Consider the following 14,755-nt stretch of genomic DNA (forward strand, 5'->3'; position numbering starts at 1 on the left):
AATTAATTGTGTTATGACAAATTTCATTAACTGAACTGGGGAGTAGTTTAATCTGGAGAATTATGACAATGAATTTATGATGGGACACCAGTTGCTAGCTGGAATTCATTAACTGAGTTCAAAATTGATTTCCTTTGGAGACTTCACAAACTACTTGTTGTAAATCTTGAGCTAAGGTGTCAGAATGTAAAATGAGATATTGCAAATATCTGCCTGTCTGCATTGTCCATTTTGATTAAATTTAGATGCTGCTGTCCTTGATAACACTGTTGTCTATGTTTCTTGGTTGTTTGTATATAATATATATAGATATATACTGTACTGTATATACTGTGCATTTTATATTTTTTACTGCTATTTTATTGCTTTTTATTATTCTATTATTATCTTATTGCTTCCTGTATGCTGCTGTAGCGAAAAAATGTCCCCTTGGGGATTAATAAAGTAACTACCTAACCTAACCTAACCTAACCTATCAGTAAAAAAGTCAAAAAATAAAAATAAAAACCAGAACAAGTTGCTACCGGATAAGTAGTCCTATAAAATAGGAACTTGAAATTAAAGTATCGCATTCATTCATTCATTCATTCAAATATTCATTCGTTCGTTCATTTATTTGATTGAAGAACTGAGCAGGTCGTTCACCACACCGGCCGCCAGGGGGCAGCAGCGGGCACGCGGTGCGTCTCACCCACCGGAAATGGAGACACAGGGCGAGTGACGCCTTCCCCACCGGCTCCGTCTCTTTGTCCATCCACCTCCTGCCGAAGACACATCCGACAACACCATGGCGAACGTGGTCGACACCAAACTATACGACATTCTCGGAGTGTCTCCGTCCGCATCTGAGAACGAGCTGAAGAAGGTGAATGGAGGAGAAAAGCGGAGTCGCGTCGTCTCGTGTCACGTTTTCTGCTCCGACTTCAAAACGTGAACGTTTTTTTACCTCAAACCGGAAACGGTCGCTGCGCGAGGCGACTTCACGCTAGCCGTGCTTTAAGCTAGCGCGCTAAACCGGCCCGTTAAAACCGGCCGAGCTGTGACGTTGACCGGGCCGGTCGAAGTCTCCGGTTAGTCGGTACGTTGTTCGTCGCCTCTTAACGGAAACGGCGACGGCGGGTGACGTCGACCGAGAGAGCGAGGTTCGGTCGAAGCACCGACCTCAGGTGTTCGTGACGTCACGAGGTAGCCGAGCGACGTCACGGAAACGTCGTTGAACTCCGACCTCACCGACCAACATGACGGTTGACCGTAAACCGGTTTTGCGTTTGAACGGTTGTTTTTTTTTTTGTGTGTTTTTTTTCCGCCTGACTAACGACCGTAGAAACCTCTTGTTAGTCAGCTCGTTAAACTGGGACAACCAAGTCAAACGTCCTTTATTCATTTATTCATTCATTTATTTATTTATTTATTTATTTATTTATGTATTTCGTCCTCCTCGGTTACCTGGACGACGCGGATGTAACACGCGGTTACCTGGACGACACGCAGGCGTTAGCGAGATGTGCTAGTTAGCACAGGCACGCTCACCGACGCGACATTTTGAACAGCCTCGTTTCTGGACTGAAGAGTCTTTCTGGTTCAATGTGTTCAGAAACGAGGACGGTTCGTCTTCTCGTTAGAAACCTGTGAAGTTTCCTCTTACCGGCGGGAACACCTGGCTCCGGCTGGGAGGCACGTGCGGTTGCGTAAACACGAGATGAGCCTCCGTCGCGTTTCAGTCGGAGGCCGATGAGCGTTTCCCGGAAACAACCAAACATATTTGTGTTGTCCTGGCTGGTAAACCTCTTTGTTTGTTTGCTGACAGGCTTACCGGAAACTGGCGAAAGAATATCACCCTGACAAGAACCCAAATTCTGGTGACAAGGTAGGAGCTTCCTGATCACCTCCTCTGGTTGGACCTCCTGCGGTTTCTAGTTCACGTTCAATAATTACATGTGAAGATCATTACGTTGTTAGAGAGAGATGTGATTACTTTTGGATGAACAACAAACGTTTTAAAGAAGTGTTGGTGGTCACTGGAAACAAAGACAAGCCACCTCCATACCTGTTTCACTGAACTACTTTTAAAGGGTTTGCAGTAGGAGTCAGTGTACTGTGTGGTACAAATATATATTTAAGCCATGTTTTATATTGTTGCTGTGGATTGTGGTTCAGTTTAGAAACCAAATGCCAAGTATTTTATGTAATAAAGTAATAACTGGATGTATTTTCTGTAATCCTGTCCGGAAGTACTTCCACTTAGTTGGACTTTTCTTCTGCAGTTAGCCGGTAATGGTCTCTAACAGGATTTAATTGGTTTTTGAATGTGCAGTTGCATTTCCTCCGCCCCCCACAGTATCACCCAGACCTCCCACAGCTCTGCATCATATTGTCATTAGCTTCTAATGTAGCGTTGCTGGAATATTAGTTGAAATGCAAAGAATTAAAGGCCTCTCCTCCGTCTCCTCCGTCACCCCCGTGTGGCAGAGTGTCATTTTCTCAGCAGGAGATCACATTGTTAGCAACAGCAAAATGGAAACTTCAGAGACTTGTGCCCGGAGGCGGTGCAAACATAATTTAGGAAAATAGTTTGTGCTACTTAGCGCAGCATTTCCACAGTCAGTGAGGTGGTCACATAACTCATGATGGATTTCTGTTGATGTCGGAGAGGTGCTGGTTCAACTTTGCAGTGATGTTTTACATTTTAATCTTTGGCATCCTGTTAAATTGCATCAGTTTGATTTTAGTTTCAGACTCAACAAAGTAATGGAAATATGTCTTAATGCTGAACACTACAGTGAAATTAATAACTGGTTTAAATTCAGGAAGCGTAATCTCGTAACACGAGTGCTTTTGCTGATTGTTAACATTGGACTTTTCAGAAATCCACTTCTGTGAAACCATTTTCCAAATTGACTTGCCTTACTAGTTTTTAGCCTTTGACCAGAAGGATGTTGAGCGACGGGGCCACGTGATCAGATGTGGAATTAACCTTTACTGAAGAATATTGCAACTTTAAGCACAATTTGTCCGACATGTCATCACTCTCACCACAGCAGAGTTGAAAGGTTAATGGAAATCTCTCCAGGTCCTGAGTGTCTTTCACAGGAAATGAATGCTGTCTCTTTTCCCACATGAGCCTGATGTGATAAGTGGTCCATTTTGTAGTCACTACTTCAGGTCTCTTACAGATGTTTCCATTTTTTAGGTCAGGTTGAAGCTGCTTTGTGTGCACCTTGTAATTAGTTTGCTCTTCATTTGATGTGCTGTTCAGACAGTTAGAATTGCATCCAATACCTTTTTCTGTCTTTGTTGTCTGTCCTTTTGAAATACAGTTCAAAGAAATCAGCTTTGCCTATGAGGTGCTAACTAACCCTGAAAAGAAGGAGCTTTATGATCGCTATGGGGAACAAGGCTTGCGGGAAGGAGGCGGGGGTGGCCCCGGGATGGACGACATCTTCTCCCACATCTTCGGCGGTGGACTCTTTGGCTTCATGGGTGGACAGGGGAGTCGCTCCAGGAACGGAGGACGGAGGAGAGGGGAGGACATGGTCCATCCACTCAAGTAAGAGCAAGCTTGTACACTCGTATATCGTAAAATGGATTTCTTCTGTGGCCCGAATTAGTCCAAATGTCAGTGGCCTTCAGTACCAGCACTATAGATATATATATATATATATAACACTCCCACGTCTTCTGTCACTCACAGTATTCAAATATCACACTTTGTTCTACAGGGTGTCACTGGACGACCTTTATAATGGGAAAACAACTAAACTACAACTTAGCAAGAATGTACTGTGTAGCACTTGTAATGGGTAAGTAGTATAACCAGCATGTAGTCCACAATGATGTCGCTAAATTGTTTGTTTGCAGTGTTTAGTTAATCCTGTTTTATTTCCTTCATTTCTACTAACAATAAATCCATAACTGTGATTGTGAATGCAGGCAGGGAGGCAAAACTGGTGCTGTACAGAAATGTACAGCATGTAGGGGGCGCGGCATGCGCATCATGATCAGACAGCTGGCTCCAGGGATGGTCCAACAGATGCAGTCAGTGTGTACTGATTGTAACGGAGAAGGTGAGGGCGCCCCGTGATCTCGACCATGACTAAGCATTTCTGCCTTGCGTGATCGAGGCTGAGCCGGCACAGATCGCTCACCTTTTCATTCCCGACCCTCTCCAGGTGAAGTTATCAGCGAGAAAGACCGCTGTAAAAAGTGTGAGGGCAAGAAAGTGGTGAAGGAGGTGAAGATCCTGGAGGTACACGTGGACAAAGGCATGAAGCACGGCCAGAAAATCACCTTTGGAGGGGAAGCTGACCAGGCGCCCGGCGTCGAGCCCGGCGATATAGTCCTCGTCCTGCAGGAAAAAGAGAACGAGGTAGGTGCGGCCGTCTCCAAATACTGCAGACATCATCTTGTCCTCTGTAACAGGGGAGATTTATACTTTATTTTTTAAATATTGGTTCAGATTTAGGACGGTTTTTCCTCTTTGCAGTTTTATGTATTAGCTACTCATCATTTTCTGCCCAGAAAAGATGACCTTACTTCAAATCTTTCCACACCTGAACACTAGATTACTTTGAGGTTGTGTTTTGTGGATTGTGCGAAGTAGCTCGGGTAAAATGTTCCTAAATAAAGATGTGCTCCCACCAGTGAATGATACTCATCTGTTCTCACCACAGTCTCTGCTATCCGCTGCTCGTTACTCTTGCATTGTGCTTTGATATAGTCTATTTAGTTTTTTAGTTTTTTCTCTTCCAGTCCAGTTTATACAGTTTAACACGTGTTCATGGCCTGTTTTAGATTTAGAAAGGCCAGATGAATCCTACTGGAATCTCTGGTCTTAGCGCTGCTCCTGAGGTTGTGTTTCCTTGGAGAAGCATTTGAAATCCTCTACAATTTAGGAAGCGGTCAAGTGAGAGCTTCAAAGTTTTCAGACAGTGCACCTATCATGCATGTATGCTTACTCAGGTAAACCAGCCCCGATAAATGTAGCAGGTATGTGACTTGTTGTGCTTCTCTGCCTTTAGCCCATCCCTTCTCACTGGATTTCTTACCTCCATGGATGAATTGACAGTTTCTGTATCAGCAGGGTAAAGAATGTGATACTGTTGTTCATTGGCCGTATGGAGCCTCGTGCTTTGCTGTATTTCATCAACATATCGAGGATTAACAGTAAACTCGGAGGTCATTGTACTGTGCTTTAAGTCCTGTGTGGCCTTCCATGTGTTAAATACATTGAGTGCATACTGGTTTTCCACTTACAATATTATTATTATTATTATTATTATTATTGTTATAAATGAGCTTTCCAGGTTTGAAAAACATAGTTTGTGTGTCAGGGTTTTGGAGTTAAGTGAGCAGTTTGTCTCAGCAGGTGCTTCAGACCTTTCAGCCCTTTCAGCTGATGACCAGATGGTCTTGACAGCACCGTGCTGTCAGAGATGTACAGACTTGGTACGTGGCGTTATGAGTGGATACCTTCCAGGATAAATACCGGCCTACATATAATGGAAAAATTCTCCTGATTTCAGATATAATACAAGTTTAAAGAACTTCTATCTATGATCTTTTTATTGTTGGTCCAGGCACCCTCTCGTACATAAAGGATGTGTTTACGTTTTGCGTTTTCACAGCACACAAGTCAAAGCAGCACCTGATCATTAGAGGCTCAGCATGTCCTGCACAGTTACAGCAGATTCTAACTTTAAGGTTCGCTGTTCTTTATTGTCACTAAAAAGAAAAAAGCTCATGTCAGATCTGACCAACACATCTTCTCTGACACCTGCACATGTCCTCATATCGTGTTCACATGATGACCACTGGATGATTAAAACGCTTTGTTGAAGACATTTGCTTAGAGGTGCTGAAACGTACCAGTGCATTAAGTTGTGGTTGCCTCGGTAACCAGTAAATCCACTTGGGCTTTGTCTTTGAGTAATTGGGCTGTCATTGAGTCACGAGAAGGATATTGATCTGAAAGATCTTTGTTTGTGATCATTACAGAATCTTCAATCACAAAGACTCATAACTATTAAGTTTAGTCTTTTTATTTAATGTGTATATTCAGAAAACACATTAGAGAATGAAAATGTTCATAGTTTTTTCTGTTTATTTGGTCATTTGTTTATGCTCTGTCGTCGTTTGCCCTCTTTCCCTCTTGTTCCTTTGATAGGATTTTATTTCTTTTGTTTGTATTCTTGTATTCTTCATGTGCTCCTGGACCTGCTATATATGATTTTGACGGAGCTGGATGTTACAGATATGCCACTATGACCAAAGGTGGAAAGTCAGCTGAGTAATACAATAGTAGGTGTGTTAACAGGCTGGTTAATTTGCCTTTCAGTAAGATAAGTTACAAAAATGTTTTTGATTTGACTACAAAAGCAAATGAGACCTCTGTGGAGTTACTGGTTCAACAGGAATCTGTGAAAGAAATGTTTGAATTTGTGCCTCATTTCATTGTGATTTCAGTGCTTGCCACAGATCTTGTGTGGTATGTCGGTAGTTGTAATAATACCATATTTGGAAATCCCCAAAATCAGAACTTCAATATAGTCATATATGTGGGCTCCATTTTTATTTACACTGACAGAGATGTGTTTAGTTGTGATGTGACTCATTAGTTCAGTGTTTCAGTCAGCTTCCTCTTCCCCATCTCTGTTCTGAGTTTATCGTTTTCCAAATTCCTGTCGCTACGGGAAACGACCACCGAGCGGTAATTTGCGTGCTGAAAATGAGAAGTTTTGACAGGATTCATGCTTGTAAAGATAAACATGTAATATGTTTACAACATGTTGTGTCTAACAGAGGGTTTTGCATGTTTGCCCACCAGTTATGGAAAGAGTTTGTCAAACACGGCCCGTCATCTGTAGAGAGACAGACGTGGTTCTGTGGTGGTGGTGGTGATGGAGGAGCAGGTGAAAACCCTGCAGGGTGCTTTTACAGGGATTTAGACCTTTTAATGCCAGGACTCACTTCCCCAACACTTATCAACGGAAAGTCACCGTCGTGCACCCCTCGACGACGGTGACTGGTTGAAGTAATTATAAAGGAGCCAGAGCATTTCTGTTGCGTTATGTAAGAGTTAGTCCGGTTTGGTCCGCTCGGTTTAATCTGCAGTGATTTGTGACAGCTCGTGTGACGTGTTTTACTGCCGCGGAGGAAACTAATTCATGACGGCTGACAAACAAGTTCAAGACCACCAGTTGGCCGCAGAAATGAATCGGTGATGCTCGTCGTCACAGATGAAGAGCGCATTAAGCTTTCAGGGAAAATGGCTGACTGCTTGAAGAGCTCGACAGGACAGAGTGAGTCTGTGACTGACAGACAAACGTGTGGCCATATTTCACACTTCAAACAAAGAGCGCTGCGTCCTCCTCGGTTTAATGGTCTTTCAGGGAAACTTTCCCAACAACAGGAGTGTAAACGTGTTTCTCGTCCTTCTGTCAAAAGCAGGTGTCGGAAAAGCTGTTTGTCTTCTAATCAGGATCGATTTTGGTCAGCCGAGGCGGTTTGAACAGATCCACTTCATGCATGAAACAAAAGGAGGATTCGTTTCTCATTGCTCGTTTGTACTTGTCGGCTAAAGATATATTTACCGCATTTTTTGGAATTTCATGCACCGCATTAAATAACATGTGCTCATTGTGACACTTTGTTTTCATTGTAAAGCACTTAGTAACTTTGTTTTTTATTTGTAGGCATTCAAAGAGGACATTTGGTCCAAGAGTTTTGGTGAAACTTTGACGTTTATATAATTCTAACCAAGTTGTTTTCTCTCACTCTCCAGACATTCAGGCGAGAAGGCAACGACCTCTTCATCAACCACAAGATCGGGCTGGTGGAGGCGCTCTGCGGCTTCCAGTTCATGGTGAAACACTTGGACGGAAGACAGATCGTCGTGAAGTATCCGGCTGGCAAAGTCATTGAACCAGGTGAACATCCTTCTCACTTCTGATCTCATCCATCAAACTCACCTGGATCCTTCTGTTTTATTGAGAAAAGATCTTTGACGTGAACACAGATCAGCGCTGTGCTGCTGAAGTTGATCACACTCAGAATGCTTACTCACAAAGGTTCTAGCTTTGGATTGGCTTAATGTCTCTGTCCAAAGGCCGCAAAGACAAAATGGACAGCCGGGCTGGAGACGGGACTCGTCAACGTCCTCGGCGGCAGTTCTGGAAATCCTTTCAGGAGACGTTTCGTAGAAGCAAACTGACTGAACCTCATTTTGAAACTCTGCGTGGTTTTCAGGCTCGGTGCGGGTGGTGCGAGGAGAAGGGATGCCACAGTACCGAAACCCTTTTGAGAAGGGAGATCTGTACGTGAAGTTTGACGTCCAGTTCCCCGACAACAACTGGATCAGCCCCGAGAAACTCGCAGTACGTTTCTCCTTTTATTTACACGCTCTCACCTTCTGCTGTCCCGTAGCTTTTCTAGGGACGTTACAAACATTTAGAAAAGCTGCTGAGCACAGCTTTCAGCTCATGAGTGTTGTTTCTGCTGTTGCCTGTGTATTTGTCATGTCTTATGAAATTAGATTAAGAAATCAGCGCAATAAAGTTCAGTCGTACTGACCAACCTGAGTACAATCCTCTCCTCTGTCGGCTTCACACGTGTATATAAAGGAGGAAAGACCGTGTGCAGGTCATGATCACAAAACAATCCAGCTTTAGTGGCTCATCCAGAGTGTAAAATGAGTTTTATTACACCGCTGAGGAAACGCATCACTTTCTGGAGTAAAAGTCAGGTGACGGGTGACTTCAGATGTGTTGTGTAAAGGTCAAACCTTCAGCCTCTGAGGACTCGTCTCTACCAGCTGACTGCAGCTCTGATGGACATGAAGTCCTCGTGACGGTTCAGGACTGTTGTCGTTCACTCACTTTTGTCTTTTTTTAATTGCAAAATGGATGTTGTGACGTTCTCGTTACGACACGGACCAAAACAAGCGGTCATGAATATAAAACCATGGCTGGTACCACTGTAGCTGAGGGAAAGGATTAAGTTGTCACTACCAAGTCGTCCTGAACACATTCACCTTTGGATTAAAAGTGATATCATTAACTGGAATAAGTCGTAAACTTCCTAAGACTCCCTCATGTTCATGACGGGTGTCGTCCAATATTATAACGACTTGTATTTTAGTTTGTCAGATTGGAAATCATAAGCACTTCTATATTTTACACTTTTCCTGTATTATTGTTTTTGCAGTGTTGATATCCAAAGGTAACTATTTTTGTGGTGTTTTGCTGTAGTTATAATTAAATCCAGGAAGGGATTCAGAGCTGTCCTGGCTGTAAACAGGTAACTTGGTGTTATTGAGGGGATGCAGGGACTCACCGAGTCGTCTCCCTGAAGGTGTCTCACTCTGACACCGGCACGTGGGTGGAGAACGTGATGAGGCTGCCTGTTCAGGCTGCAGAGTGACGCGTGCTTTTCACCCGCAGGAGCTGGAGGACATGTTGCCGTCGCGATCGGAGCCGCCCATCATCACCGGGGACACGGAGGAGGTGGACCTGCAGGACTACGACGTCAGCCAGAGCTCGACATCAGGCGGCCGCAGGGAGGCGTACAACGACAGCTCCGACGAAGAGGGGGGCCACCACGGGCCGGGGGTGCAGTGTGCCCACCAGTAAATTCCTCCTGTCTGACACACACACACACACACACACACACACACACACACACACACACACACACACACACACACACACACACACACACACACACACCACCCATAGTCTACCTGGAGAGAAAATGTATGAGCCGTAGAGTAAACAAGGCAGAAAAGGCCTGGAAGCTCCTCAGACACAGATCCAACATATTGATTCATCTGCAATCGTAGATTAACGTCATTAACTTGTGTGTGTGGATCGTTCAGATCTTCGTCTGAGGGGCTCACCCTCGGGCGTTCGTAGACCTCAACCACATGTAGACACTTTAAACAGCAGGTAGACGTCATATAAAGTATTTAATATGTATGAAAACAAGCGGTCGCCCCAGCGAGCACCGGGCCGCGTAGGACTGTGATCTGGTGCTGAGGTGAAGCCCCGCCCTCCTCCTCCTCTTCCTCCTCCTCTTCCTCCTCCTCCTCCTCCTCCTCCTCCTCCGTCACCCCTGTTAAAAGTCCGGCCCGCTCCAGATCAGTCAACAGAAGGAATGTTTCTCGTTTGCTGAGTGTGTGACTTTCATTTTGGTTTCCTAGTATTTACATTAATTTAAAAACTAACCAATGTGCATACAGAGACAAAACGTGCATTTCCTCCTGTATTCATGGACTCATCACTCGGCGCCATTTGTAGGATTTGTTTCTGATTTTTACAGCTTTATTTTTTCTTTGTAGGTTTTTATTCTTTTTTCCCCTTTTTCTTTTCATTTTATTTCCAACAGAAAATGTGTTCTTGTGTATATCATTGAAGTGGTTGTTGGTAAGCTTCATCAGCTGCTGTATTCCAAGCTGTGTGATTTTTAAAAAATAAAAGTGAAATGAGAATAACCTATAGTCTGTATCCGTGCTGAGACCATGCGCATGTCTAAAGCTTTGGTTCCCGCACTTCTCAAACATCAAATAAAGCGGCACACTTCTAAAGAAATGTCTATGAAGTTGTTGAATAAATTGTTGAAATATCATTTGAAGTGTGTTGAATTGTTTGTTCTTTATTCTCGAGAATATTTATGAAAAAAAACAACAACCTCATTGTTGTAGATGTGAATAGATTTCAGCTGCTGACGTTGTGCCGTCGTCCAAAAACAAGAGTTGAATAGAAATTTGTTTGAAGCATGTGGGAACAAAAACAAAGTAATCTGTTCTTTGTAGCGCCGTGATCGAGGTCATCCAGCTCCTGTTGACCAAATCTCCTTCCTAAAAGGTCATGCAGATTAACTGATTAATTCAATGTTTCCAATTGTTGCAGCTTAACGTTAAAACTATTAAATAGTCTGTATCCATCAAAACTACCACCTCCGCAACAACACTTAGAAAAACCATCTTACCTTCAGCGTGGTCACATGTTGCCCCCAGCGCTGGTCTCTGATTGGTCCGCGCTTCAGAGTGGCTGTTCAAACGTTACCGACAGGGTTTCCAGACTTTAAAGATCAAACACCGTCCTACACTCAACTAGTGAGGGTCTACATTCGTTTGATAACTTGAAAATTGCATTTAAAAAAAATTGATTGTATGCAAAAATGTGAAGATGTTCACAAAGTGCTGCCTCCAAAACATGAGAATTTATCATTTTAAAATGTAGTAGTTTGACTTTTTTTTGTCAAGAGCCACATGCTGCCAGCTGACTGGACTGAAGAAGGACACTCATGGGTTTGACCCCATCAACATGGTGTGAAGTTGTGGGAAACATTTTACAGAGTGTTTGCCAGTAAGCGACGCTGATGTGAATGAATCGAGCTCCATCTTTGAGCACGTTATCCATATCCATGTATTTCATAACACATCCAAAGTGTTGACTGATATTGATAAGAGCCAGACAGGAAACACCAACGCTGTGAACGTATTCTACATTTAAATATCAATGTATTCTGTCAATTGGCTGACTGAACCATCTTGTATGGTTCGAGGAATCTACTCAAAACACTAAAACCATTTAATGAATGCACATCACAGGGAAGGAAAACTTTGAACTGTAAAAATAAAATGACTTAATGCGGATAGTGGCTATAATAAGTCAATGTGTTGAATAATGAATTCTACTGAAAAGTGTCCAGTTAATGGAAACGTGTGATTTATGACACCTCAGGTTTTTACAGCATTTAATGCTCATGCTCGTTTGTCTGTGAACACTTTCGGCTGTTTATTCTTTTAGAGACAGGTAATAACAGAAAAAGTCAAGAAATACAATGAAAAGAAAAACATATATACATATGTTAACAAATGGATTGATTTGATACATGAAAAAATAACTATAATAGTAGTAATAATATTACATAATCAGATTTAATATTACGTATTCTTGATCCTGACCTATGACATCACAGCGCCGGCTGCTGACTGATGACATCACAGAATGTTTCCTTTGACTTTAGAACAACAGCTGCTGGAGGTTCAGAAAAAAAACCAAAAACAAATCCAGGATGCAGAAATCCTTCACAATGTTTAAATGTTCTGCAGGGATCCAACCTGAATCAGACTTTAGACTTTTACACCTTGAATTATATCAAAGTCCCCCCCCTCAATGTCTCCTACCCTGAGCTCCCCCACCAACCCCCCACCCCCAACTCCTAAACCAAACTCCCTTGTATGTTTTAGTATTTCCTGTTTTTGCCTTTTCTTACATGTCTTATATTGTATGTCTTATCTGTTTTGTATGTCTTGTTTGTTTGTCTCATCCTGTCCAAAAATCTAACAGTATGTCAGCTTTTTCTACTGCAGTCCGGCCACTGGATCACCGGCTCCGTCCATCACATGTTACAACAGTTCTCCTCCACATGTCCACCGCTGTTTGTCCCTCAGACATGAGCAGAAGACACTGCATTAGCTGCTGGAGCCAACTGTCCCAGGACAGACCCCAACGCACCTGATCAGGTCAGACTCCAGACGATGATTCCTCTTTAACAGTGTGGGATGTAGCCTGCAGTTATTTGCTAAGATTAGGAAGTAAGGCCTCTCTCTGCCTAAAATGACCGTCCTGGTCCACAGAGTGTGGAGTATGAAGGAGAGTTTAGTTTCTCACATCCACTCATCATGTCAGACCAAGGTGAGTGGAGGCGTTGTCATGGGCCCTGAAGAAATACCATTCGTTATATGTGGTTTCTGAATAATCCAATAAAAGAAACAAAAAGAGAACAAAGGATCAGTCGAAGGATGTTTTACTAACTATTACTTATCCTGCTGTGATCTTACTCCAGGAGCCACTGGACAATAAGGTGATTACAAGTCTCTGACTGCATATACTTCTCCTGTTTAGCTGTATACTCACTAATTCAATCATTTAATAACCATTAAAAGGTGAGTATAGGATAGAAATTCACCAGCAAAAGTACTGCATATTGCCTTTGTAGCCAGATAATGTATGATAATATGTCATTTTTTTAAATTTGATCTTTGTAACAATAAATTCATTTTCCCAACTTTGTATAAAGAAATAAACTAATGTACAATAACCTATGATATCAAAACAATGTTATACAAACTATCGTTAACTGGCTACATGCTGCATGCTATACAATTTGTAAATCTAGTAGCAGTTCACTTAACATTCATGAACCTTATTAACATTTATCTGTCTTTACTCTTATATCGTACCTAAGCTGTTGCTCCTTATTATTATGTTATTATTTTCTGTGGCGATGTGAGCCTCCATATGAAAAAGAAATAGTTACCGTTGACGTGTCCCGCTCACTCTTCATAAAGCTATTTTTCCACTAGTGCACACACCGGCGCCGTGGCTTAGTTGGTTAAAGCGCCTGTCTAGTAAACAGGAGATCCTGGGTTCGAATCCCAGCGGTGCCTTTTCTTCACCGAAGTTTTCGCTATCACTATTCTTCCTGTTAATCGTGTTCAACACTGACTTAACTTTTCTTTTTCATTTTAAAGGTGAAACAGGCACATTACATTTAGGTGACGCTTTCATCCAAAGTGACTTACAATAAGTGCATTTCAACCACGAGGGTACAAAACCCAGAACAACAGGAAGCAAGTAAATACAATTTCTTCAAGAAAGCCAAACTACAAAGTGCTAAAAGTAAGTGACATTTTAACTTCTACTAAAGTTCTACTATTCAAGGTAAAGTCTGAAGAGGTGTGTTTTTAGTTTGCGGCGGAAGATGTACAGAGTTTCTGCTGTCCTGATTTAATTTTTTTATACACTTTATTAATGTCGGTGGGGAGCTCATTCACCATTTAGGAGCCAGGACAGCAAACAGTCGTGATTTTGTAGAGAGTTTATCTCAGTGAGGAGAAACAAGCTGATTGGTAGAAACAGAGCGGAGGGAGCGGGCTGGGGTGTAAGGTTGGACCATGTCCTGGATGTAGACTGGACCTGATCTGTTCACAGCACGGTACGCAAGTACCAATGTTTGGAAACGGATGTGGGCAGCTACTGGTAACCAGTGAAGGGAGTGGACCAGACGTGAGATGACCAGAACCTGGACCAGAACCTGGACCAGAACCTGGACCTCCTTCTGAGTGAGAAGAGGACGTATTCTCCTGATGTTGTGCCGTTGCAGTAAGAGAGAGTTGCTGCTACCTGTGTTTCAGATCGGGGAAAAGAGAGGATCAGTTGGGTGTCATCAGCATAGCAGAGGTAGGAAAAGACATGTGAGTGAACGACAGAGCCGAGAGAGTTGGTGTACAGAGAGAAGAGGAGGGGACCCAGGACGGAGCCTTGAGGGACACCAGTAGTGAGAGGACAAGGTTCAGACACAGATCCTCTCCAAGTCACCCGGTGGGTGAGGTCGTTGAGGTAGGATGAGAACAGGGAGAGAGCAGAGTCTGAGACACCGAGGTCCTGAAGGAGGAAAGAAGGATCTGGTCAAATACAGCAGAAGGTCCAGATGAGAACTTGATTGGGAGACGGGGAGGGGGTGGGTCGGGAGGTCGGGGGGGTGAAAGAGGAAAGCGAAGGGGATGGGAAAGCACATGAACGTCCTTCTTTAAAAACATGCCCTGTGGCTCACATGAAGAATCTGAAATCTTATGTAATGACTGCATACTGTATTTACTTTCTAAAAGAGATTTGCAGTACAGCCAACTGACCACACGGGGGCGGCAGCGACACGGCCTCCTGATCCAAGAATCCGTCCGACGACAATG

The 14,755-nt window shown here is 43.1% G+C and overlaps 1 protein-coding gene and 1 non-coding gene across 2 annotated transcripts; both read left to right on the forward strand.

Moving 5' to 3' along the window:
• The first annotated feature begins 779 nt into the window (after nucleotides 1-779).
• On the forward strand, nucleotides 780-10,620 carry dnaja2a (DnaJ heat shock protein family (Hsp40) member A2a). Its single transcript, XM_069174458.1, has 9 exons — nucleotides 780-865; nucleotides 1,808-1,867; nucleotides 3,318-3,547; nucleotides 3,720-3,800; nucleotides 3,931-4,064; nucleotides 4,170-4,366; nucleotides 7,781-7,925; nucleotides 8,245-8,372; nucleotides 9,438-10,620. The coding sequence occupies exons 1-9, from the start codon at nucleotides 788-790 to the stop codon at nucleotides 9,624-9,626; spliced, it is 1,242 nt and encodes a 413-aa protein (XP_069030559.1). The 5' UTR covers nucleotides 780-787; the 3' UTR covers nucleotides 9,627-10,620.
• A 2,759-nt stretch (nucleotides 10,621-13,379) lies between these two features.
• On the forward strand, nucleotides 13,380-13,453 carry trnat-agu (transfer RNA threonine (anticodon AGU)). Its single transcript has one exon. It is a non-coding gene; the product is annotated as a tRNA-Thr (tRNA).
• Nucleotides 13,454-14,755: the final 1,302 nt, after the last annotated feature.

The sequence above is a fragment of the Embiotoca jacksoni genome, unplaced genomic scaffold (assembly GCF_022577435.1).
Source record: "Embiotoca jacksoni isolate LCO1_2020_lvr unplaced genomic scaffold, fEmbJac1.0.p SCAF_6, whole genome shotgun sequence".
Taxonomy (NCBI): domain Eukaryota; kingdom Metazoa; phylum Chordata; class Actinopteri; family Embiotocidae; genus Embiotoca; species Embiotoca jacksoni.

What these genes read in the sequence shown, in the direction of transcription:
- dnaja2a (XM_069174458.1), top strand. Translation starts at nt 788, where the DNA reads ATGGCGAACGTGGTCGACACCAAACTATACGACATTCTCGGAGTGTCT. An exon ending in CTGTGTAGCACTTGTAATGG is followed by an intron (nt 3,801 to 3,930) that starts GTAAGTAGTATA and finishes TTGTGAATGCAG; the next exon opens with GCAGGGAGGCAAAACTGGTG. An exon ending in TGCAGGAAAAAGAGAACGAG is followed by an intron (nt 4,367 to 7,780) that starts GTAGGTGCGGCC and finishes CTCACTCTCCAG; the next exon opens with ACATTCAGGCGAGAAGGCAA.